At 45.7% G+C, this 27,069-nt stretch overlaps 1 protein-coding gene across 1 annotated transcript in view; it reads right to left on the bottom strand.

The window, feature by feature from the left end:
* Positions 1 to 826: 826 nt before the first annotated feature.
* The window catches only part of glyg (Glycogenin-1), a 40,347-nt gene continuing 14,104 nt past the window's right edge, over positions 827 to 27,069 (bottom strand). Inside the window, 3 exon segments of the mRNA NM_001139830.1 lie at positions 827 to 3,494; positions 4,172 to 4,400; positions 7,418 to 7,544. Of these exon segments, the coding sequence (NP_001133302.1) occupies positions 3,336 to 3,494; positions 4,172 to 4,400; positions 7,418 to 7,544 (515 nt within the window). The 3' untranslated portion in view covers positions 827 to 3,335.

The following is a 27,069-nucleotide window of genomic DNA, read 5'->3' as shown; positions in this document are numbered from 1 at the left end:
TGCCCAGGCGTTGTAGGGAGGTCATACAGGCACGTGGAGGCCACACACACTACTGAGCCTCATTTTGACTTGTTTTAAGGACATTACATCAAAGTTGGATCAGCCTGTAGTGTGGTTTTCCACTGACTCCAAATCCAGACCTCCATGGGTTGATAAATTGGATTTCCATTGATTCTTTTTGTGTGATTTTGTTGTCAGCACATTCAACTATGTAAAGAAAAAAGTATTTAATAAGATTATTTCTTTCATTCAGATCTAGGATGTGTTGTTTAAGTGTTCCCTTTATTTTTTGGAGCAGTGTATAATACTCTACCCTACACAATACTACATAACTGATACTCTGCCCTACCCAATACTACATAACTATGATTCTCTGCAATGCTCTACACAATACTACATAGCCAGAATACTCTGCCATACCCAATACTACATAACTATGATACACTACCCTGCCCTACACAATACTACATAACTGATACTCTGCCCTACCCAATACTACATAACTATGATTCTCTGCAATGCTCTACACAATACTACATAGCCAGAATACCCTACCCTACACAATACTACATAACTGATACTATGCCCTTCACTATACAACACTATATAAGTATGTGCTCCCCTTATTTCCTATGAACTCAATCCAACCCTCAAGATAATATACAAATACATCAGGATACGAGTACATAACAGGTCAGAGATATGGGGTGTAATGACATGTAGTATTGTAATGTATTTATGAACCTTTATTGAACCTACCTGAATGAACCCCGTCTGTCTGTTTTATGGTTAGATGTGCCAAATAAAGACCCAGCACAACTCACTATTAATTCTACAAGTACTTTATTTAGCATGTGACAGCATCTGTGGTACAGGCACCATTTGGGTCAAGTAAAACAGCAGTGAGCTCTGAACAAAGAGAGATCAACATCTAGATCAACACATACCGGCATTAGGAGCCAGTACCTAGACAAGAGTACAGGTGATGATCAACTGTGAGGGTTAAGGCCAACTGGAAAACTACCCTGGGTTAAGAGCAACTGGAAATCTACCCTGGGTTAAGGCCAACTGGAAACCTACCCTGGGTTAAGGCCAACTGGAAACCTACCCTGGGTTAAGGCCAACTGGAAACCTACCCTGGGTTAAGGCCAACTGGAAACCTACCCTGGGTTAAGGCCAACTGGAAACCTACCCTGGGTTAAGGCCAACTGGAAACCTAACCTGGGATAAGGCCAACTAAAAATCATACCATGTTTTAAGGCCAACAACAAAAAACTACCCTGGGTTAAGGCCAACTGGAAACTTACCCTAGGTAAAGGCCAACTGGAAACCTACCCTGGGTTAAGGCCAACTAAAAAACCTACCCTGGGTTAAGGCCAACAACAACAAAAACTACCCTGGGTAAAACAAGCCGGAGAGGAGATCCCTCACAGCGCCTGAAGAAGTGAAGTGCAAACGGTATAAAAACTAAGGGAGCAGAACAGTATCTTTCCACAAGAACATAAGCAGAAATACGTACAGGTCCTTCCGAAAGTATTCACTTGACTTTATTCCACATGAAAAATTAAACAAATATACAGCATCTTGATTGGGTAAGTAATTTAACCCCGAGTCAATACACATTAGAATTACCTTTGGCAGTGATTACATCTGTCTTTCTGGGTAAGTCTAAAAGATTTGTACAATATTTGCCCATTATTCTGTAAAGAAAAGAAAAAAAGATTCAAGCTCTCAACTTGGTTGCTGATCATTGCTAGACATTTTCAAGCTGCTTTAAGTTAAACTGTAACTGGGCCACTCAGGAAAATTCATCGTCATCTTGGTAAGCGACTCGTGTATAATTGGCCTTGTGTTTAAGGTTATTGTCCTGCTGAAAGGTGAATTCATCTCCCAGTGTCTGGTGGAAAGTAGACTGAACCAGGTTTTCCTCTAGGATTTTGCCTGTGCTTAGCTCCATTCGTTTCCTAAAAAAACTCCCTAGTCCTTGCCGCTGCCAAGCACACCCAGAACCTGAAGCCACCGTCACGCTTGAAAATATGGCGAGTGGTACTCAAGTGATGTGTTGGATTTGTCCCAAACATAACGCTTTATTCAGGACAAAGTACAGTTCTTTACATTTTTTTTGTAGTTTAACTTTAGTGCCTTATTGCAAACAGGATGCATATTCTGTACAGGGTTCCTTCTTTTCACTGCGACTTCAGTTCGTATTGGTGAAGTAACTACAATGTTGTGGAGCCATCCTCAGTGTTCTCCTATCACAGCTATTAGACTCTGTTTTAAAAAGTCACCATTGGCCGCATGGTGAAATCCCCGAGAGGTTTCCTTCCTCTCAGGCAACTGAGTTAGGAAGGACGCCTGTTTCCTTGTAGTGACTGGGTGTATTGATACGCCATCCCAAGTTTAGTAACTTCACCACGCTCAAATGGATATTCAATGTCTGCTTTTTCAAAATGTTTACCCCTCTACCAATAGGCGGCCTTCTTTGCGAGGCGTTGGAAAACCTCCGATCTTTGTGGTTGAATCTGTTACATTCACTGCACAACCTTACAAGATGTATGGGGTTGGGTGGGTGGTACAGAGACGAGGTAGTCATTCAATAATCACGTTAAGCACTTCAGGCAACTTAAGCACTTAGGCTTGCCATAAGAGGTTGAACACTTGACTCAAAGGACATTTCAGTTCAATTTAAATGTGTCAACAACAAAAAATTACATAATCCACAGACAAAAATGGGATATTGTGACAAAATCTGTTAAAAATCCATTTTAAATTCAAGCTGTAACAACTAAATGTGGAATAAGTCAAGGGGTGTGAATACTTTCTGAAGGCCCAGGTTGTGCAGACATGGCAGGACAAAACATTAAAAATCCTCTTAATTATACAGTATATGGCCACGCCGGCATCTATGAAACTACAAGGCATACTGTATTGATCATCTTTCATTTGTTAAAGTGTCCACACGTGGAAAAAAGGCTCATGTCCATTTACCAAGGCCATATTTATTTATTTATTATATTTTATTGCGGTTTTAAATTCTAAACATTTCTTCACAAATAGAAAAAAATATATATGTCTTGTAAAAGCTTGTCAATAAATTGGTGCTTCAGTGTCGTAATCCTCACAGTACAGATGACAGGATAAACATACTATACAAGTATTGCAGTTGGATGCCCTCCTCTGCCAACAATGTCAGAATGTTTTCCCATCGTAACAGAATTGTGTCGTCGTCTTCTGAGCTGGGCTGGGTAATGGCTCACTAACATGGAGAACCAACTATTGGTAAGATGGAGAGAGGAGTGGGTCAAACTAACTAAACTGAAATCAGTTTCCCTCCTCTACTTGAGAAAAGCATCAAGCTTCTTCTGGATATTATCAAAACAGTCCATTCCCATGTAGTCCGCCTGGCCTTGCTCCCATTTCTGCTTGCGTTCCTCCGATGTCTCGGCTGACATGTATGGCTCGCTGTGATGGGAGTCATGTGATGTGCTGCGTCCCTGGAAGAGAAGAAGAAAAACAAAACAAACAAGAATATTAGAAGGGAGCGATTTTATAAATTATGGAACAAGCCATAAGATTAAGAGGTCTGGAGAAAAACACGGGTTCCTTTGCAGTCAGTGCAGCTACAGAACAGTAGCACAGAACTAAAACCTGGCATTTATACAGCAAGACATTTCCGCTACTTTCAAACCATCCATCTACTCGATCGTCAGAGAACACACAGCTATAGTATTAGCAAAGCCAGGTTTTTGTTGTACAAACAGATTGTCCACAAGAAGCAGCGATAGTTAGTGACCAGGTGTTGTCCGTTAAGCCCAGCGTCACAACCAACTAGTCTTCATCATACCTTCCATCCACCTTCCTTGTGACTATTGATCTGTGACCATGATCCAGGCCAGTGACCATGGCGGTTACAACTTTCTTTGACAGAGGACTGGAACTTTAGACGGACGAATGAGAGGGTTAAACATCAATAGCCTTCAGGGCTGAAGTAGCACTACATTTTAGAAACACTAATCATAATAAATATATAATATATTTTAGGTTTTAATTCATTCAGGTGTTGGGTCCAACATTACTTTTACTAACAATAAGCATCCAAGTAGTCACTTAATTCAAATTGTTGTAGCTGTTTGATAACGGTTTCCGTAGAGGAAGGACAAAAGGTTAATACTTCTAGACGAACTTCCACACAGCCAGAGTGGAAAGGCTGGTCTCCATATCCCTCCATCATCATGGGCACCACAGAGGAAGAGTAGAGGATCCACCAGTCCAGGAGGAAGCTGGGATGTGTGGAAGTCTCCTGGATGTCCCCGCTGATCCTCTTGGTCTTGGGGTCGTACGTGTAGCTCCACGGTTTGGTCTGACCCAGGAAGTGGACCACCTTGGCGTTTCCACCGTATCTGGAACAGAATGAGTGTTCATTTACTCTTGTTGTGAATGTAACTTATATCTGGCAGTTAAAGATTGTTGTAAATGTTTTGGTTTGACAAGTTTGAACACGCACAGAGACAGAGAGAGAGACAGAGAGACACAGAGAGAGACAGAGAGAGAGAGACACAGAGAGAGAGAGACACAGAGAGAGAGAGACACAGAGAGAGAGAGACACAGAGAGAGAGAGACACAGAGAGACAGAGAGACAGAGAGACAGAGAGACAGAGAGACAGAGAGACAGAGAGACAGAGAGACAGAGAGAGACAGAGAGAGACAGAGAGAGACAGAGAGAGACAGAGAGAGACAGAGAGAAGTGAAGATGTGAAAGGAGCGAGAGCTCAACAGGTGAAAAAGCGAGAGCCAGGGGAGAGAATAGCCACTGTGAGCAGCAGAGGTATAAAAAGTATTTAAAACAGAAGACCTCTATTTCGTCCTCTGGTCTCGGCTCTGTGGAGCTCCAGCTGAATATCTAACCCCATGAGGCTACCCACCCCCCCCCCCCTATAACCTGACGTTATGGCATCAGCACACTCATGTGACTGTATCGCCTTACGCCTACCCCGATCTCTCGCAGCCCAAGAACCACTTTCCCTGCCAGGCGTTTCACAGGTAGTCTACTATTGAGTCACTGTTGTTGGCTGAGCTTCTTCCCTCCTAAGGTCATTGGCTGCACCCTGATGCAATCTAGTTAGCATAATAAATAAAAAAATCCCATCTAAAATCTGTCAGTTTTAAAAACGACAGATGTTTTGTTGCATTGGATGCTTCTTAAAAATGGACCACATCCGCCTGTCACAGCTGCAGTGAGAGAGAGAGAGAGAATCAGAGAGGAGCTTTAAAGTCGTCTGTAGCGTCCCAACGGTTTGGCCTACAAAACTATTATGACCCCTCTATGGAAAGAGGAGACTCAAGAACGCGATGGCGTTCTCCATTTTGCTCTCTAATAGCAGTAAGGACTATCTGTTATTCAATGTGTTTCTATGGGCTAACAGCAGTAATCTGTTATTCAATGTGTTTCTATGGGCTAATAGCAGTAAGGACTATCTGTTATTCAATGTGTTTCTATGGGCTAATAGCAGTAATCTGTTATTCAATGTGTTTCTATGGGCTAATAGCAGTAATCTGTTATTCAATGTGTTTCTATGGGCTAATAGCAGTAATCTGTTATTCAATGTGTTTCTATGGGCTAATAGCAGTAAGGACTATCTGTTATTCAATGTGTTTCTATGGGCTAATAGCAGTAATCTGTTATTCAATGTGTTTCTATTGGCTAATAGCAGTAATCTGTTATTCAATGTGTTTCTATGGGCTAATAGCAGTAATCTGTTATTCAATGTGTTTCTATGGGCTAACAGCAGTAATCTGTTATTCAATGTGTTTCTATGGGCTAACAGCAGTAATCTGTTATTCAATGTGTTTCTATGGGCTAACAGCAGTAATCTGTTATTCAATGTGTTTCTATGGGCTAACAGCAGTAATCTGTTATTCAATGTGTTTCTATGGGCTAATAGCAGTAATCTGTTATTCAATGTGTTTCTATGGGCTAATAGCAGTAATCTGTTATTCAATGTGTTTCTATGGACTAATAGCAGTAATCTGTTATTCAATGTGTTTCTATGGGCTAATAGCAGTAATCTGTTATTCAATGTGTTTCTATGGGCTAATAGCAGTAATCTGTTATTCAATGTGTTTCTATGGGCTAATAGCAGTAATCTGTTATTCAATGTGTTTCTATGGGCTAATAGCAGTAATCTGTTATTCAATGTGTTTCTATGGGCTAATAGCAGTAATCTGTTATTCAATGTGTTTCTATGGGCTAATAGCAGTAATCTGTTATTCAATGTGTTTCTATGGGCTAATAGCAGTAATCTGTTATTCAATGTGTTTCTATGGGCTAATAGCAGTAATCTGTTATTCAATGTGTTTCTATGGGCTAATAGCAGTAATCTGTTATTCAATGTGTTTCTATGGGCTAATAGCAGTAATCTGTTATTCAATGTGTTTCTATGGGCTAATAGCAGTAATCTGTTATTCAATGTGTTTCTATGGGCTAATAGCAGTAATCTGTTATTCAATGTGTTTCTATGGGCTAATAGCAGTAATCTGTTGTTCAATGTGTTTCTATGGGCTAATAGCAGTAATCTGTTATTCAATGTGTTTCTATGGGCTAATAGCAGTAATCTGTTATTCAATGTGTTTCTATGGGCTAATAGCAGTAATCTGTTATTCAATGTGTTTCTATGGGCTAATAGCAGTAATCTGTTATTCAATGTGTTTCCATGGGCTAATAGCAGTAATCTGTTATTCAATGTGTTTCTATGGGCTAATAGCAGTAAGGACTATGTGTTATTCAATGTGTTTCTATGGGCTAATAGTAGTAAGGAAAAATATTTTTTTGATATTTTTTTTTGTTGATCAATCAAGGGGTCTTGAAATTCAAAAATCAAAAATGGCTAAAATGATCCTTGTTATGACCTTAAAACAATTCCTTATAGTTTAGTAGAACCCCTCCCTGCTGCGACAGGGCTCCGACAGGGCTCCGACAGGGCTCCGACAGGGCTTCGACTCTTACGAGTTCATGTTTTGGCAGGGAATTATAGACAACCCCTCAAATATTTAGTTTGGGATTTAGCAGAATGTTTCTCAACGTAAGAAATAGAGATATATCTAGATAATAGTTACACACCATTTATCACATGATTACATACGGTTTGAATGCTGGAAGGTAGGTGTAGATTGAGTACATACTGTTTGAATGCTGGAAGGTAGGTGTAGATTGAGTACTTACTGTTTGAATGCTGGAAGGTAGGTGTAGATTGAGTACATACTGTTTGAATGCTGGAAGGTAGGTGTAGATTGAGTACATACTGTTTGAATGCTGGAAGGTAGGTGTAGATTGAGTACATACTGTTTGAATGCTGGAAGGTAGGTATAGACAGTACTTACTTATTGAATGCTGGAAGGGAGGTGTAGACTGAGTACTTACTGTTTGAATGCTGGAAGGTAGGTGTAGATCGCTATGCTGCTGAGGTTGTAGATGAAGGGGAGGTGTTTTGATATATCCGCTGTTGCCCAGTTACTGAAGTAGCCATTCAAGACCCCCTGGTCTCCTCCTAGAGAAAAGAAAAACAGCAGTTAGCAACAAGTGTAAAATAGGGAGCACAATATATAAATATATAATATATATATTTATATAACAATATATAAACAGCTTGCTACATTGTCAGTAATATAAATAGACCGGACAGTGAGGCCAACACTAAGCCCACCACAGTGAGGCCAACACTAAGCCCACCACAGTGAGGCCAACACTAAGCCCACCACAGTGAGGCCAACACTAAGCCCACCACAGTGAGACCAACACTAAGCCCACCACAGTGAGGCCAACACTAAGCCCACCACAGTGAGGCCAACACTAAGCCCACCACAGTGAGGCCAACACTAAGCCCACCACAGTGAGGCCAACACTAAGCCCACCACAGTGAGGCCAACACTAAGCCCACCACAGTGAGGCCAACACTAAGCCCACCACAGTGAGGCCAACACTAAGCCCACCACAGTGAAGCCAACACTAAGCCCACCACAGTGAGACAAGGTTACACAGTGAGACCAAAGTTATTTTAAACAGGCGTTGTGAAACGGAAATTCATCTTCATAATATTCTCTTCACTACGGTTGCAAAAAGGGAGAGTATATATATATATATATATATATATATATAAATCTCAGCAAATAAAGAAACGTCCTCTCACTGTCAACTGTGTTTATTTTCAGCAAACTTAACGTGTAAATATTTGTATGAACATAAGATTCAACAACTGAGACATAAACTGAACAAGTTCCACAGACATGTGACTAACAGAAATTGAATAATGTGTCCCTGAACAAAGGGGGGGGGGGGGTTAAAATCAAAAGTAACAGTCAGTATCTGGTGTGGCCACCAGCTGCATTAAGTACTGCAGTGCATCTCCTCCTCATGGACTGGACCAGATTTGCCAGTTCTTGCTGTGAGATGTTACCCAACTCTTCCACCAAGGCACCTGCAAGTTCCTGGACATTTCTTGGGGGAATGGCCCTAGCCCTCACCCTCCGATCCAACAGGTCCCAGACGTGCTCAATGGGATTGAGATCCGGGCTCTTCGCTGGCCATGGCAGAACACTGACATTCCTGTCTTGCAGGAAATCACTCACAGAACGAGCAGTATGTCTGGTGGCATTGTCATGTTGGAGGGTCATGTCAGGATGAGCCTGCAGGAAGGGTACCACATGAGGGAGGAGGATGTCTTCCCTTTAACGCACAGCGTTGAGATTGCCTGCAATGACAACAAGCTCAGTCCGATGATGCTGTGACACACCGCCCCAGACCATGACGGACCCTCCACCTCCAAATCGATCCCGCTCCAGAGTACAGGCCTCGGTGTAACGCTCATTCCTTCGATGATAAACGCGAATCCGACCATCACCCCTGGTGAGACAAAACCACGACTCGTCAGTGAAGAGCACTGTCTGCCAGTCCTGTCTGGTCCAGCGACGGTGGGTTTGTGCCCATAGGCGACATTGTTGCCAGTGATGTCTGGTGAGGACCTGCCTTACAACAGGCCTACAAGCCCTCAGTCCAGCCTCTCTCAGCATATTGAAGACAGTCTGAGCACTGATGGAGGGATTGTGCGTTCCTGGTGTAAACCCTTTCCAATGAAGCTCTATAAAGTTATTAGAATTTTTACAAATGATCTTTGAAAGACAGGGTCCTGAAAAAGGAACATTTCTTTTTTGCTGATATAGATAGATATCTAAAAACTTTGGTAGTAGACCAGTAAACTACCATAATTTTGGCATCTTCAAAGGACAATTCTCTTGGACCTTATGGTCTATCTACTAGAAACAGGGAGACACAACACTATCTAGTATCTATCTATCTAGTATCTATATCTAGTATCTATATCTAGTATCTATATCTATATATACACACACCAAGTTATTCAAGTATAAATTACAATAGATTGCCATACATTTTCTGTTAATTACAAAAATTCCTGAAGATTCCAGTAACTGGTGTAAATTAGCAGTAGCTTTGCTACTCTTCACCAAAGAAATACAGTCACTATAAAACAGGTTGGCATACAGACAGACTAGCACAGCCAATGCGGACAGCTACCGTCAGGAAAAACATACTTCCTATGAATGACGTGGTTCTCACCTAGCTACCTTCAAAATGGAGTTGCTCTGTAGTGTCTGCTAAATAAATAAAATATAATCTAACGAGGGGAGAGATAATGATTTATGGTTGTCTGAATAGATCTGCTTCAAAAACGGGGATGGCGCCCAAAGCCTAATCGCTGTAGATTTAACCGGTAACAGGTGCATGACGCATGGTTCAGCTGGCTGTCAGTCTCATTCAGCCGTCTATCCAACCATACACCTGTAACTCCTAAAGCCATGAGGCTTTCTGCCAACACAACCTCTAAAACCTAGTTCACACTGCAGGCCTTCATGCACAAATCAGTTTGCTTTTTTTCTAATCCGTTTTGGAATACTGACTGTCCAAACAGCAAGACAAAAAAATTTAAAATGACCAAATCGGATGCATGCGTCATAGTAACGCCAGGTGCGCGCGTTGCCGACGAGGCTACTAGTCGTCATATTAACGCCAGGTGCGCGTGTTGCAGACGAGGCTACGCTAGTCGTCATATTAACGCCAGGTGCGCGTGTTGCAGACGAGGCTACGCTAGTCGTCATAGTAACGCCAGGTGCGCGTGTTGCCGACGAGGCTACGCTAGTCGTCATAGTAACGCCAGGTGCGTGTAGGCTGATTGGAGCGCCACCACCCACCAACCTTTCACAAAGTGTGTAGCTAAAAAGTGACAAAGTCATAGTGTAAGAACACTTTAAGCCTCAAAGGATAAAATGATCCAACTTTCAAAACCAGTCCTTTTTGGCATCAGTTAACTGGCTAGCTAGGCAGCTGTTGAGCACATGCAATAATTTGTAAACAATTAACAAGTCTGTTAGCTACCACGTGTTCTTCTCAAACTATCAGAGTAGCTAACAAGCAAGAAGATATGCCAAATAGTCTAAAAATCACTTGAGGGCAAATAATTAAAAAAAATCTGATTTGACCGTTCAGACAAGTCGTATGGCCAGGAATCACCTACGAAGGTGGTTTAAAGTGTGGCTTGAAATATCAGATTCCATGTGCTCTTTGGCTGTTCAGACTGCAGGAAAAACAGACTAGAGATCAGATTCCATGTGCTTTTTGGCTGTTCAGACTGCAGGAAAAACAGACTAGAGATCAGATTCCATGTGCTTTTTGGCTGTTCAGACTGCAGGAAAAACAGACTAGAGATCAGATTCCATGTGCTCTTTGGCTGTTCAGACTGCAGGAAAAACAGACTAGAGATCAGATTCCATGTGCTTTTTGGCTGTTCAGACTGCAGGAAAAACAGACTAGAGATCGGATAAGCAACTACAACAAAAAAGAAATTGGGTTTGAAACTGCCAACAACGTGAACAAGGCTTTAGTCAGCAGACTGCTCCGTCCTGACAGGATAAAAACGGGATGTTCACAATCACAACGTCTACATAGAGGGCATTCGGAAAGTATTCAGACCCGTCGACTTTTTCCACTTTGTTACATTACAGCCAAATTCTAAAACTGATTAAATTGTATTGGTCTCAATCTAGACACAATACCCCATAATGACAAACCAAAAACATGTTTAGAAATTTTTGCAAATGTATTAAAAACAGAAATGTCACAATTACATAAGTAGTCAGACCCATTACTCCGTACTTTCTGTTGAAACACCTTTGGCAGCAATTACAGCCTCGAGACTTCTTGGGCATGACGCTACAAGCTTGGCACACCTGTATTTGGGGAGTTTCTCCCATTCTTCTCTGCAGATCCTCTCAAGCTCTGTCAGGTTGAATGGGGAGCGTCGCTGCACAGCTATTTTCAGGTCTCTCCAGAGGCGTTGGATCAGGTTCAAGTCCGGGCTCCGGCAGGGCCACTCAAGGACATTCAGAGACTTGTCCCGAAGCCACTCCTGTGTTGTCTTGGCTGTGTGCTTTGGGTCGTTGTCCTGTTGGAAGGTGAACCTTCGCCCCAGTCTGAGGTCCCTGAGTGCTCTGGATTGCTGCACTTTGCTTAGTTCATCTTTCCCTCAATCCCGACTAGTCTCCCAGTCCCTGCCGCTGAAAAACATCCCCACAGCACGATGCTGACACCACCACCACCGCTATGCTTCACCGTAGGGATGGTACCAGGTTTCCTCCAGACGACACGCTTGGCATTCAGGCCAAAGAGTTGAAGCTTGGTTTCATCAGACCAGAGAAACTTGTGTCTCATGGTCAGAATCCTTATTGGCAAACTCCAATTGGGCTATCATGTACCTATTACTGAGGAGTGGCTTTCGTCTGGCCATTACCGTGAAGGCCTTATTGGTGGAGTGCTGCAGAGATGGTTGTCCTTCTGGAAGGTTCTCCCATCTCCACAGAGGAACTCTGGAGCTCTGTCAGGTGACCATCGGGTTCTTGGTCACCTCCCTGACCAAGGCCCTTCTCCCCCGATTGTTCAGTTTGGCCGGTCGGCCAGAACTAGGAAGAGTCTTGTTGGTTCCAAACTTCTTCCATTTAAGAATGATGGAGGCCACTGTGTTCTTGGGGACCTTTAATGCTGCAGAAATGTTTATGGTACCCTTCCCCAGATCTGTGCCTCGACACAGTCCTGTCTCGGACCTCTTCGGACAATTCCTTCAACCTCATGGCTTGGTTGTTGCTCCAACTTGCACCCTGTTAACTGTTGGACCTTATAGACAGGTGTGCCTTTCCAAATCATGTCCAATCAATTGAATTCACCACAGGAGGACTCCAAGTTGTACAAACATCAAGGATGATCAATGGAAACAGGAAGCACCTGAGCTCAAATTCAATTCTCATAGAAGGGTTTGATAAATTAGCAAAAATGTCTAAAAAGCTGTTGTCGCTTTGTCATTACAGGAAGTGTTGAGATTAAAAAAAGGTAGTTTTTTTTTTTAGTTATTCTAAAATGTATTAAGGCTGTAACATAAAATGTGGATAAAGTCAAGGGGTCTAAATACTTTCAGAATGCACTGTACACTGAATAGACAGACTAAAAAGTTCCCTGTGTGTACACGTACTGACTGCTGTCTGGATATTGATGGGGGTTGTCGTTCAGTAAACACAGCACTCTGCGCTCTCCAAAACACGCGCCGGGCCGCCCCGCGCGCCGGGCCGTCCCAAAACAGCGCGCCGGGCCGTCCCAAACGCGGCCGGCCGTCGTGTGTTCTTGTAGGTCTGTCCGTTTCATTTAAAGACACCATCCGCTACTTTGTGCAGGTCTCCCTCCAAGACCTGGCCGGTGACCACTACACACATTACCCACTATCGACTAGCCGTAAATACCAGACACTGTACCTTTAAGAGACGGCCATGGCCATGCTCTCTGACATGTGAAAAGGCAAGGAGTTGGCAGGAGGAAAGATGACTAGAGTCCGGTGGATTTAAAACCCACCGACAAGATTAGCACGAGTCACAGCCTAAAAACATCAACTGTAACTACTATCCCAGCAGGAAATACATCCAGCCACTACACATCCGAGCACATTCACTCGTTGGGTTCAAGGCGCCAGCTGAAGCATGCAGATGCGTTGCACCATCCAGAGATATAAATAGGAAAAGGAGTGTGGCTGTCACTATAGGACTAAGTCACTATGCATTAGCTGTACATGCAGTCACCACCCAGAGATGTATTTCTGGGTCTGGGCAGCCTGGCTGATAGTACCAGCATGTAGCGTGGAAAAGATCACATACAGGACATAGAGTACAGCCTCCAGAGAGACCCCTGCATTCCTCTGGTAACTCCCTGTCATGGGAGGGGGGAAATCTGGTAGCTAGATGGCCCTGGAAGGTGTTGAAGCGGGGGTCGGGTGTTGAAGCAGTTCCCTTTAGGCTTCTATAGTAGTATTACCCATATATACTGAACAAAACCTTTTAAAAATGCAACAATTAATTTTTACTGAGTTACAGTTCATAAGGAAATCTGTCAATTGAACTAAATTAATTAGGCCCTAATCTATGGATGTCACATGACTGGGCAGTGGAGCAGCCATGGGTGGGCCAATCAGAGTGAGTTCCCCCCCCCCCCCCCCCCCAAAAAAAGGGCTTTATGACAGAAATACTCCTCAGTTTCGTCAGCTGTCTGGTCTCGGATAATACCGCAGATGAAGCCGGATGTGGAGGTCCTGGGCTGGCGTGGTTAAACGTGTTCTGCGGTTGGACATACTGCCAAATACTCTGAAACGACGCTGGAGGCGGCTTATGGTAGAGAAATGAACACATGATCTGACAACAGCTTTGGTGGACATTCATGCCGTAAGCAACTCTTGAGAAATCTCTGGCATTGTGTTGTGTGACTAAACTGCACGTTTTAGAGTGGCCTTTGTTATCAGATTACGTTATTGTTTTATTGTCCACAGCACAAGGTGCACCTGTGTAATGATGCTGTTTAATCAGCTCCTTGATATGCCACACCTGGGGATGGCGGTGTAATGCAAAAGTTTTGCTTTGGCGGTCTCTTGCATGGTTTGCCCTGATATCAGTAGAGATGACCGCTCTGGACCGGTACCCCCTGTATATAGCCCCGCTATTGTTATTTACTGCTGTTCTTTAATCATTTGTTATTCTTACTTTATATTTGTTAGTATTTTCTTACAACTGCATTGTTGGTTAAGGGCTTGTAAGTCAGCATTTCACTGTAAGGTCTACACCTGTTGTATTCAGCATTTCACTGTGAGGTCTACTACACCTGTTGTATTCAGCATTTCACTGTAAGGTCTACACCTGTTGTATTCAGCATTTCACTGTGAGGTCTACTACACCTGTTGTATTCAGCATTTCACTGTGAGGTCTACTACACCTGTTGTATTCAGCATTTCACTGTAAGGTCTACTACACCTGTTGTATTCAGCATCTCACTGTGAGGTCTACTACACCTGTTGTATTCAGCATTTCACTGTAAGGTCTACTACACCTGTTGTATTCAGCATTTCACTGTAAGGTCTACTACACCTGTTGTATTCAGCATTTCACTGTAAGGTCTACTACACCTGTTGTATTCAGCATTTCACTGTAAGGTCTACTACACCTGTTGTATTCAGCATTTCACTGTGAGGTCTACTACACCTGTTGTATTCAGCATTTCACTGTGAGGTCTACCACACCTGTTGTATTCAGCATTTCACTGTGAGGTCTACTACACCTGTTGTATTCAGCATTTCACTGTGAGGTCTACCACACCTGTTGTATTCAGCATTTCACTGTGAGGTCTACTACACCTGTTGTATTCAGCATTTCACTGTAAGGTCTACTACACCTGTTGTATTCAGCATTTCACTGTGAGGTCTACTACACCTGTTGTATTCAGCATTTCACTGTGAGGTCTACTACACCTGTTGTATTCAGCATTTCACTGTGAGGTCTACTACACCTGTTGTATTCAGCATTTCACTGTAAGGTCTACTACACCTGTTGTATTCAGCATTTCACTGTAAGGTCTACACCTGGATTACTTGGCACGTGACAAATACAATAATGATTTGGGGGAAATGCCATGGCGGTCTATTTAGACCTGGGCGTGGCGCTACCAGATATGTGCTTGACACCTGGGGTGTATTCATTAGTCGCCAGACCGTTAAAAGTTGCTGCAAAACTATTACCCTCAACTCTATATACCGAACAGAACAACAAAACAGGGAGGAACCTACCTACATTTGTACAATAAATTATTTTTTTTATAAAAAAAAAGTGGGCACTTCCCAGAAGACATCTTTTTACCCCTTTTGTCCCCAAAAAATGTCATGGTATCCAAATTGGTAGTTAGTTTTGTCCCATCGCTGCAACTCCCGTACGGACTCAGGAGAGGCAAAGGTCGAGAGCCATGCGTCCTCAGAAAAACACGACCCAGCCAAGTGTGTCACTGCTTCGTGACACAATGCCCGCTTAACCCGCAAGCCAGTCGCACCAATGTGTCGGAGGAAACACGGTACAACTGGCGACTGTGTGCATGCGCTCGGCCCGCCACAGGAGTCGCTAGAGCACGATGGGACGCAACGGGAGTTTTTCCTAGCCACCGTGCTTCTACACCTGCATTGCTTGCTGTTTGGGGTTTTAGGCTGGGTTTCTGTACAGAACTTTGAGATATCAGCTGATGTAAAGAAGGGCTTTATAAATACATTTGATTTGATGTATTTCAAGGCCTACCTTCAAACTCAGTGCCTCTTTGCTTGACATCATGGGAAAACCAAAAGAAATCAGCCAAGGAAAAAAAAAAAAACTGTAGACCTCCACAAGTCTGGTTCATCCTTGGGAGCAATTTCCAAACACCTGAAGGTACCACGTTCATCTGTACAAACAATAGTATGCAAGTATAAACACCATGGGACCACGCAGCCGTCATACCGCTCAGGAAGGAGACGCGTTCTGTCTCCTAGAGATGAACGTACTTTGGTGCGAAAAGTGCAAATCAATCTCAGAACAACAGCAAAGGACCTTGTGAAGATGCTGGAGGAAACAGGTACAAAAGTATCTATATCCACAGTAAAACGAGTCCTATATCGACATAACCTGAAAGGCTGCTCAGCAAGGAAGAAGCCACTGCTCCAAAACCGCCATAAAAAAGCCAGACTACGGTTTGCAACTGCACATGGGGACAAAGATCGTACTTTTTGGAGAAATGTCCTCTGGTCTGATGAAACAAAAATAGAACTGTTTGGCACCAATGACCATCGTTATGTTTGGAGGAAAAAGGGGGAGGCTTGCAAGCCGAAGAACACCACCCCAACCATGAAGCGCGGGGGTGGCAGCATCATGTTGTGGAGGTGCTTTGCTGCAGGAGGGACTGGTGCACTTCATAAAATAGATGGCATCATGATGACAGAAAATTATGTGGATATATTGAAGCAACATCTCAAGACATCAGTCAGGAAGTTAAAGCTTGGTCACAAATGGGTCTTCCAAATGGACAATGACCCCAAGCATACTTCCAAAGTTGTGGCAAAATGGCTTAAGGACAACAAAGTCAAGGTATTGGAGTGGCCATCACAAAGCCCTGACCTCAGTCCTATAGAAAATGTGTGGACAGAACTGAAAAAGTGTGTGAGCAAGGAGGCATACAAACCTGACTCAGTTACACCAGCTCTGTCAGGAGGAATGGGCCAAAATTCACCCAACTTATTGTGGGAAGCTTGTGGAAGGCTACCCAAAATATTTGACCCAAGTTACCGTAATTTCCGGACTATTAAGCGCACGTGAATATAAGCCGCACCCACTGAATAAAAAAATAAAATATATATATATATATTTTGAACATAAATAAGTCGCACATGTCTATAAGCCGCAGGTGCCTACCGGTACATTGAAACAAATGAACTTTACAGACTTTAACGAAACACGGCTTGTAATAAAAAAATTAGCAGTAAGCTTTAGTTGTCTTTTTGCACTGAGTCAATTCCTCACGCTGCTGTTTCCAACGTCTTATCATCGACTCCCGTGCAGCAGCTCTATTTCCTTTTCCAACAGCCAGATCAATCGCCTTCAACTTGAAAGCTGCATCATATGCATTTCTCCGTGTCTTTGCCATGATGAGGGTGACAAAATGACTACCGTAATCAGAATGATGGGAAGTTTGAGAGCGCTCGATTTAATCTAAACAGTAAACAAAAAAGTTGGTTGACCTTAACCCGTTCGGCAATTTCATTGGTCTAATGAAAGCTTCATGCCGCCAAAAAAACTGAGCACGTCACAGAATGTTTTTTTTAAGAAAGAATTTGAAAGCGGGAAAAATCCATATTAGCCGCGTCATTGTTTAAGCCGCGAGGTTCAAAGCCTGGGAAAAAAGTTGTGGCTTATAGTCCGGAATTTACGGTAAACAATTTAAAGGCAATGCTACCAAATACTATGAGTATGTAAACTTCTGACCCACTGGGAATGTGATGAATGAAACAAAAGCTGAAATAAATCATTCTCTCTACAATTATTCTGACATTTGACATTCTTAAAATAAAGTGGTGATCCTAACTGACCTAAAACAGGGAATTTTTACTAGGATTAAATGTCAGGATTTGTGAAAAACTGAGTTATATTTGGCTAAGGTGCTGTCACGTCCTGACCAGTAAAGGGGTTATTTGTTATTGTAGTTTGGTCAGGACGTGGCAGGGGGTGTTTGTTTTATGTGGTTCAGGGTTTGTTGGGCTGTGTTTAGTTCATTGGATTGGCCTTCAATTGGAGGCAGCTGTTCTTCGTTGCCTCTGATTGAAGGTCCTATTGTATAGGGGGTTTTTGTGCTATGGGGGTTTGTGGGTAGTTGTTTCCCGTTTTGTGTCTGTGCACCTGACAGGACCGTTTAGTGGCGTTCATTGTTTTGTATACGTGATTTGTTTGTTTTTCCTAAATGAAGAAAGAAGATGAGTATACACACGTTCCCGCTGCACCTTGGTCCTTACGACAGCCGTTACAGGTGCATGTAAACCTCCAAATTTTTATTACGGATCCCAATTACTTCCTGCCAAGGCAGCAGCTACTCTTCCTGGGGTTTATTATGGATCCCCATTAGTTCCTGTCAAGGCAGCAGCTACTCTTCCTGGGGTTTATAATGGATCTCCATTAGTTCCTGCCAAGGCAGCAGCTACTCTTCCTGGGGTCCAGCAAAATTAAGGTAGTTTATACAATTTTAAAGACATTACATTCACCGATTTCACAGCACTGTGAGCCCTCAAGCCCTTACTCCACATCTACTGTACTAAATAAAGTGTATGTGTAGTGCATATGTTATCGTGTGTGTGTCAATGTTTGTGTTGCTTCAGTCCACGCTGTTCCATATCTGTTTTTTTAACCAACTTTTACTGCAGCAGCTACTCTTCCTGGCGTCAGTTACCTGATGTGGAATAGAGTTCCATGTAGCTCTATAGCTCTATTTAGTACTGTGTGCCTCCCATAGTCTGTTCTGCTGGCTGGAGTGTTTCCGGACATATTCAATCTCTCCTTATCTCAAGTCTGCTGTCCCCACATGCCTCAAGATGGCCACCATTGTTCCTGTACCCAGGGAAGCAAAGGTGACTGAACTAAATGACTATCGCTCCGTAGCACTCACTTCTGTCATCATGAAGTGCTTTGAGAGACTAGTCAAGGATCATATCACCTCCACCTTACCTGACACCCTAGACCCAGTTCAGTTTGCTTATCGCCCCAATAGGTCCACAGACGATGCATTCGCCATCACACTGCACACTGCCTTATCCCCATCTGGACAAGAGGAATACCCATGTAAGGATGCTGTTCATTGACTACAGCTGAGCATTCAACACCATAGTACCCTCCAAGCTCATCATCAAGCTTAAGGTCCTGGGTCTCGACCCCACCCTGTGCAACTGGGTCCTGGACTTCCTGACTGGGCCGCCCCCAGGTGGTGAAGGTAGGAAACAACATCTCCACCCCGCTGATCCTCAACACTGGGGCCCCACAAGGGTGTGTTCTCAGCCCTCTCCTGTACTCCCTGTTCACCCATGACTGCTTGGCCATGCACGCCTCCAACTCAAATAATCAAGTTTACAGACGACACAACAGTGGTAGGCTTGATTACCAACAGATGACGAGACGGCCTACAGGGAGGAGGTGAGGGCTCTCGGAGTGTGGTGTCAGGCAAATAACCTCACACTCAATGTCAACAAAACAAAGGAGATGATCGTGGACTTCAGGAAACAGCAGAGGGAGCACCCTCCTATCCACATCGACGGGACAGTAGTGGAGAAGGTGGAAAGATTTAAGTTCCTCGGCGTACACATCACGGACAAACTGAAATGGTCCACCCACACAGACAGCGTGGTGAAGAAGGCGCAGCAGCGCCTCTCCAACCTCAGGAGGCTGAAGAAATTTGTCTTGTCACCAAAAACACTCAAACTTTTACAGATGCACAATTGAGAGTATCCTGTCGGGCTGTTTCACCGCCTGGTACGGCAGCTGCTCCGCCCATAACCGTAAGGCTCTCCAGAGGGTAGTGAGTTCTGCACAACGCATCACCGGGGGCAAACTACCTGCCCTCCAGGACACCTACACCACCTGATGTCACTGGAAGGCCAAAAAGATCATCAAGGACAACAACCACCCGAGCCACTGCCTGTTCACCCCACTACCATCCAGAAGGCGAGGTCAGTACAGGTGCATCAAAGCTGGAACCGAGAGACTGAAAAACAGCTTCTATCTCCAGACCATCACACTGCTAAACAGCTTCCATCTCCAGACCATCACACTGCTAAACAGCTTCCATCTCCAGGCCATCAGACTGGTAAACAGCTTCCATCTCCAGGCCATCAGACTGGTAAACAGCTTCCATCTCCAGGCCATCAGACTGGTAAACAGCTTCCATCTCCAGGCCATCAGACTGGTAAACAGCTTCCATCTCCAGGCCATCAGACTGGTAAACAGCTTCCATCTCCAGGCCATCAGACTGGTAAACAGCCATCACTAGCACAGAGAGGCTGCTGCCAACATACAAACATGAAATCACTAGTCACTTTAATAATGTTTACATATCTTTCATTACTCATATATATACTGTATTCTATACTATTTCTTAGTCTATGCTGCTCTGACATTGCTCATCCAAGTATTTTTATATTCTTAATTTCATTCCTTTATAAATTGTGTGAATTGTTAGACATTACTGCACTGACCGAGCTACAAACACAAGCATTTCTGTGTCAAACAAATTGATTTAACTACGGCCTACAGTCCAAACCACAACATGAGAAAGTCCTAAAAATGGCACACCAACAGCTGAGCAACACACCGTGGAAAAAATAAAATCTACATTTGAGGTGCAACAGTCCACCAGTTAAACCGTTACAGACACAAGGATGTATTGATTGTGCGCTAGGTGGAGGCGATGGACCTGTAACATGTGGCTAGTCCATTTATTGTACAGAACGGGAACAAGAGGACCTTTATATAGGCTACGTGTTCTACAGCACAGCGCTCCCCCAGCCCCCTATTCCCCCAGCCCCCCTATTCCCCCAGCCAGCCCCCCTATTCCCCCAGCCCCCCTATTCCCCCAGCCCCCTATTCCCCCCCCAGCCAGCCCCCCTATTCCCCCAGCCCCTTATAGCCCCCTATTCCCCCAGCCCCCCCCCCCCCCCCAGCCAGCCCCCCTATTCCCCCGGCCCCCCCCCCTATTCCCCCCCCAGCCAGCCCCCCTATTCCCCCAGCCAGCTCCCCTATTCCCCCCCCAGCCAGCCCCCCTATTCCCCCAGCCCCTTATAGCCCCCTATTCCCCCAGCCCCCCCCCCCCCAGCCAGCCCCCCTATTCCCCCGGCCCCCCCCCCTATTCCCCCCCAGCCAGCCCCCTCCCCGCCGCTCCCCATTCCCCCCCCAGCCAGCCCCCCTATTCCCCCCCCAGCCAGCCCCCCTATTCCCCCAGCCAGCCAGCCCCCTATTCCCCCCCCAGCCAGCCCCCCCCCCCCCAGATACTAGATACTCCCCTTGAGGTTTTTCCCCTCTAGCAGAGCAGCTCCATAGAGTTAACATGGGGCCCATCTTCATTTAGAGGGGATGAACAGAGCTCAGCAGGAATGTAGCCCTCCCCCCCAGTATACCTGAACACAAAACCACAGGTCTACGGATACCTGAGGGAAGTTAGAGATCTGACCTGGACCGCATGCAGTAGAAAGAGGAAATTGAATAGAGGCACTTCAACCCATGACAGGAAGAGTCTTGTAATCTCTCCTGAACCATTTCATCACTCAGATATGCCTAACCGGTTGGCCAGCGCTATACAGCCAGTTTAAAGACCAGGCATAATAATGTTGGACCTGACTATGTAAGCATGAGTAAAATCATGTTTTACTCAGTCGTAGAGAAGGACTGGAACGCAAGAAAAGGTCAGAGGAACTGCAAGTCACGGCTACAGCGCAGCATGAAAAGACCGTCGCCGGCTAAAAATACTGCAGCTTTAGCCAATTAGCATACCCCACAACCTGCTAGCATATCGCTAGGCCATTAATGTGACATTCAACAGCACAGGGAATCCAGGGGGTTTAGAAACCAGTCTAAGGAGCAAGTCACACACACACACACACACACACACACACACACACACACACACACACACACACACACACACACACACACACACACACACACACACACACACACACACACACACACACCAAGAAAGCTTGACATTAACTAATGAAGCAACAGGCTCCTCCCACACAGCTAGGGTGGTCTACAGAGAGACTGCATTAACTAATGAAGCAACAGGCTCCTCCCACACAGCTAGGGTGGTCTACAGAGAGACTGCATTAACTAGTGAAGCAACAGGCTCCTCCCACACAGCTAGGGTGGTCTACAGAGAGACTGCATTAACTAATGAAGCAACAGGCTCCTCCCACACAGCTAGGGTGGTCTACAGAGAGACTGCATTAACTAGTGAAGCAACAGGCTCCTCCCACACAGCTAGGGTGGTCTACAGAGAGGACTGCATTAACTAGTGAAGCAACAGGCTCCTCCCCACACAGCTAGGGTGGTCTACAGAGAGACTGCATTAACTAGTGAAGCAACAGGCTCCTCCCACACAGCTAGGGTGGTCTACAGAGAGACTGCATTAACTAGTGAAGCAACAGGCTCCTCCCACACAGCTAGGGTGGTCTACAGAGAGACTGCATTAACTAGTGAAGCAACAGGCTCCTCCCACACAGCTAGGGTGGTCTACAGAGAGACTGCATTAACTAGTGAAGCAACAGGCTCCTCCCACACAGCTAGGGTGGTCTACAGAGAGACTGCATTAACTAGTGAAGCAACAGGCTCCTCCCACACAGCTAGGGTGGTCTACAGAGAGACTGCATTAACTAGTGAAGCAACAGGCTCCTCCCACACAGCTAGGGTGGTCTACAGAGAGACTGCATTAACTAGTGAAGCAACAGGCTCCTCCCACACAGCTAGGGTGGTCTACAGAGAGACTGCATTAACTAGTGAAGCAACAGGCTCCTCCCACACAGCTAGGGTGGTCTACAGAGAGACTGCATTAACTAGTGAAGCAACAGGCTCCTCCCACACAGCTAGGGTGGTCTACAGAGAGACTGCATTAACTAGTGAAGCAACAGGCTCCTCCCACACAGCTAGGGTGGTCTACAGAGAGACTGCATTAACTAGTGAAGCAACAGGCTCCTCCCACACAGCTAGGGTGGTCTACAGAGAGACTGCATTAACTAATGAAGCAACAGGCTCCTCCCACACAGCTAGGGTGGTCTACAGAGAGACTGCATTAACTAATGACGCAACAGGCTCCTCCCACACAGCTAGGGTGGTCTACAGAGAGACTGCATTAACTAGTGAAGCAACAGGCTCCTCCCACACAGCTAGGGTGGTCTACAGAGAGACTGCATTAACTAGTGAAGCAACAGGCTCCTCCCACACAGCTAGGGTGGTCTACAGAGAGACTGCATTAACTAGTGAAGCAATAGGCTCCTCCCACACAGCTAGGGTGGTCTACAGAGAGACTGCATTAACTAGTGAAGCAACAGGCTCCTCCCACACAGCTAGGGTGGTCTACAGAGAGACTGCATTAACTAGTGAAGCAACAGGCTCCTCCCACACAGCTAGGGTGGTCTACAGAGAGACTGCATTAACTAGTGAAGCAACAGGCTCCTCCCACACAGCTAGGGTGGTCTACAGAGAGACTGCATTAACTAATGAAGCAACAGGCTCCTCCCACACAGCTAGGGTGGTCTACAGAGAGACTGCATTAACTAATGACGCAACAGGCTCCTCCCACACAGCTAGGGTGGTCTACAGAGAGACTGCATTAACTAGTGAAGCAACAGGCTCCTCCCACACAGCTAGGGTGGTCTACAGAGAGACTGCATTAACTAGTGAAGCAACAGGCTTGTTGCTGGGCTGTAGTCCATAGTGGGCTGTAGTCCGTAGTGGGCTGTAGTCCGTAGTGGGCTGTAGTCCGTAGTGGGCTGTAGCCCGTAGTGGGCTGTAGTCTGTAGTCTATGATGCCCTACCAAGCAAAAAAGGCAGTAACTGCTCATAGCTTGGAACTGAGAAAAATGGCTTTAATTTACCTTGGTTTCACAGAAACTTTATGCAGTTACTGCTAACATGACCCCCGTTTTCTCCTGAACACAATAGAGGCAGGATACTTGTTCACATGATTAAGCATGTATTTAATGTAGCCAAAATTACATTCTCATTTTTCAGCCAAATGAGTTAGTTCCTGCCTTTTTGCTTGGTAGGGCAGAATGGAGAGACGGCATTCTTGGTAGACATACAAATTAAATGGGTCGGTTTTTTTTTATAATTTTTTTTTTCTTTCTTCCCAGAGGTCCAGGTTTCTCCTGTGATACCAGCCCAGACAGAGAGACTAGATTCCTGCCAACAGTCACTTCAGTCGGCCAGAATGAGTCTGCTCTTGAAAGCACGTGGCACTATTAAGCAAACTAATTGGTGTCCCGAATCATAGATGGAATATTTTAGCCATATTAGAGATCGAGCTGCTTCACTGATTAATTGTTCTGATGAGGGTGGATAGCTGCGAGCGTTACTGAGCTAGCCAGACTAACTGCAATATGTTTCCGTTTGAAACAAATAAAAAGGTATTTATAAAGCCCTTCTTACATCAGCTGATATCTCAAAGTGCTGTACAGAAAGTACATACGCGAAGCAGTGTTTTGTTTGGGGCCCAAAAGGCGATTTTCTTTTTAGTTAAAACCTGTAGCATATTCAAACATGCGTTAAAATATTCAGGTTAAATCTTCCTATTGTGGATGAGGACACGTCTGTACCAACAGGATTGGTAAAAATACACCATTTTACCTGATGACTGATCAGTACAAACCAGAACCAGTACCAACCAGAACCACCTCAAATAGTTACATGTAGCTCCACCCCAAACTGGCTCTCTGTGCTTATAAAAACACTATCAAAACCATGTCTGCCATGAAAGAGAACATCGTTCTCAGTCTAAACCTGTTCAATTCACCATGATGTGCTCCGAATGCTCTGAAGTACCATTAGACACAGAGAGACACAGAGAGACACAGAGAGACACAGAGAGACACAGAGAGACACAGAGAGACACAGACAGACAGACACAGACAGGACAGACACAGACAGACAGACACAGACAGACAGACAGACACAGACAGAGAGACACAGACAGAGAGACACAGACAGAGAGACACAGACAGAGAGACACAGACAGAGAGACACAGACAGAGAGACACAGACAGAGAGACACAGACAGAGAGACACAGACAGACAGACACAGAGAGACACAGAGAGACACAGAGAGACACAGAGAGACAGCTAGGATGCCGACTCCATTTATATAATGGCCTGCCAACTGGTTACCTGAAGACCCACATTGAATTGCATAGAATTTTACTTTGGGTAGAAGTAAGGTCTACACCTGACTACAACATGTGTAGACCTGTAGACCTTACCATGTATCGGTACCGAGTCAATGTGCGGCGGTACAGGTTAGTAATGAGGCTGTATACAGCCGGGTCCGGTACCGAGTCAATGTGCAGGGGTACAGGTTAGTCCAGGTAATTTGTAAAGTGACTCCACATAGATAACCAACAGGTGGGGGCGTTTGGAACCAAAACCAACAGGTGGGGGCGTTTGGAACCAAAACCAACAGGTGGGGGCGTTTGGAACCAAAACCAACAGGTGGGGGCGTTTGGAACCAAAACCAACAGGTGGGGGCGTTTGGAACCAAAACCAACAGGTGGGGGCGTTTGGAACCAAAACCAACAGGTGGGGGCGTTTGGAACCAAAACCAACAGGTGGGGGCGTTTGGAACGTTCTCACAACGCTACAAACCAGAAAGCTGAATAAAATGATACATTACCAGCTGGCTGTGTGGTTGGTCCTCCTGCAGGTAGGAAGGAGAGAAAAGATCCACAACTAGTGTCGTCAACCCCACCTTCAGTATGCTGGTCTGTGTAGAGTTTTGATTTCTGGCTTTTATTTTCAATTCGCACGTGACAAACGCCTCCACGTTACGGCCGAGCCCAACGCCTCCACGTTACGGCCGAGCCCAACGCCTCCACGTTACGGCCGAGCCCAACGCCCTCCACGTTACGGCCGAGCCCAACGCCTCCACGTTACGGCCGAGCCCAACGCCTCCACGTTACGGCCGAGCCCAACGCCTCCACGTTACGGCCGAGCCCAACGCCTCCACGTTACGGCCGAGCCCAACGCCTCCACGTTACGGCCGAGCCCAACGCCTCCACGTTACGGCCGAGCCCAACGCCTCCACGTTACGGCCGAGCCCAACGCCTCCACGTTACGGCCGAGCCCAACGCCTCCACGTTACGGCCGAGCCCAACGCCTCCACGTTACGGCCGAGCCCAACGCCTCCACGTTACGGCCGAGCCCAACGCCTCCACGTTACGGCCGAGCCCAACGGCAAACGCCTCCACGTTACGGCCGAGCCCAACGGCAAACGCCTCCACGTTACGGCCGAGCCCAACGGCAAACGCCTCCACGTTACGGCCGAGCCCAACGGCAAACGCCTCCACGTTACGGCCGAGCCCAACGGCAAACGCCTCCACGTTACGGCCGAGCCCAACGGCAAACGCCTCCACGTTACGGCCGAGCCCAACGGCAAACGCCTCCACGTTACGGCCGAGCCCAACGGCAAACGCCTCCACGTTACGGCCGAGCCCAACGGCAAACGCCTCCACGTTACGGCCGAGCCCAACGGCAAACGCCTCCACGTTACGGCCGAGCCCAACGGCAAACGCCTCCACGTTACGGCCGAGCCCAACGGCAAATGCCTCCACGTTACGGCCGAGCCCAACGACAAACGCCTCCACGTTACGGCCGAGCCCAACGACAAACACCTCCAGCTGATTACAAGGAAACCTGCATCGGTCGACTACATTTGGCAATTTTTTTTTGACTTTTTAAAAAAAAATTATTTAACTAGGCAAGTCAGTTAAGAACAAATTCTTATTTACAATGACGGCCTGGGCCAATTACACGCGGCCCTATGGGACTCCCAATAACAGCCGGTTGTGATACAGCCTGGAATCGAACCAGGGTCTGTAATGATGCCTCCACAGCCTACTGGCGCAACAGAAGGCCACCACTTCCCCGTGGATCCCATCTCCATCAGAACAGCAAACCAGTAAAGCGTCAATATAAATTGTACTCGACATTCTGCCCCCTGTAGAGACTGTTCACAGCGACTTCTTTCAGACTGATGTCCATGGCGAGCAGACAGACAGCGAGCAGACAGACAGCGAGCAGAGCAGACAGCGAGCAGAGCAGACAGCGAGCAGAGCAGACAGCGAGCAGAGCAGACAGCGAGCAGAGCAGACAGCGAGCAGAGCAGACAGCGAGCAGACAGACAGCGAGCAGACAGACAGCGAGCAGACAGACAGCGAGCAGACAGACAGCGAGCAGACAGACAGCGAGCAGACCACTGACGTACGTGCACAGCAGCCATTTCCAGTAGTAGTCGTAAGGCTGAGTCTTAATAAAATGGGCCTGGACATAAAGTCGTGGCCTGTAAAGAATAAGGTAGCATTTCAGCCCGGTGCTGTAGCCAAGACA

Source organism: Salmo salar, chromosome 29, assembly GCF_965601325.2.
Source record: "Salmo salar chromosome 29, fSalSal1, whole genome shotgun sequence".
Lineage (NCBI taxonomy): Eukaryota > Metazoa > Chordata > Actinopteri > Salmoniformes > Salmonidae > Salmo > Salmo salar.
Note: the sequence above shows the minus strand (reverse complement) of the source record. Positions and strands in the feature narration are given on the sequence as shown.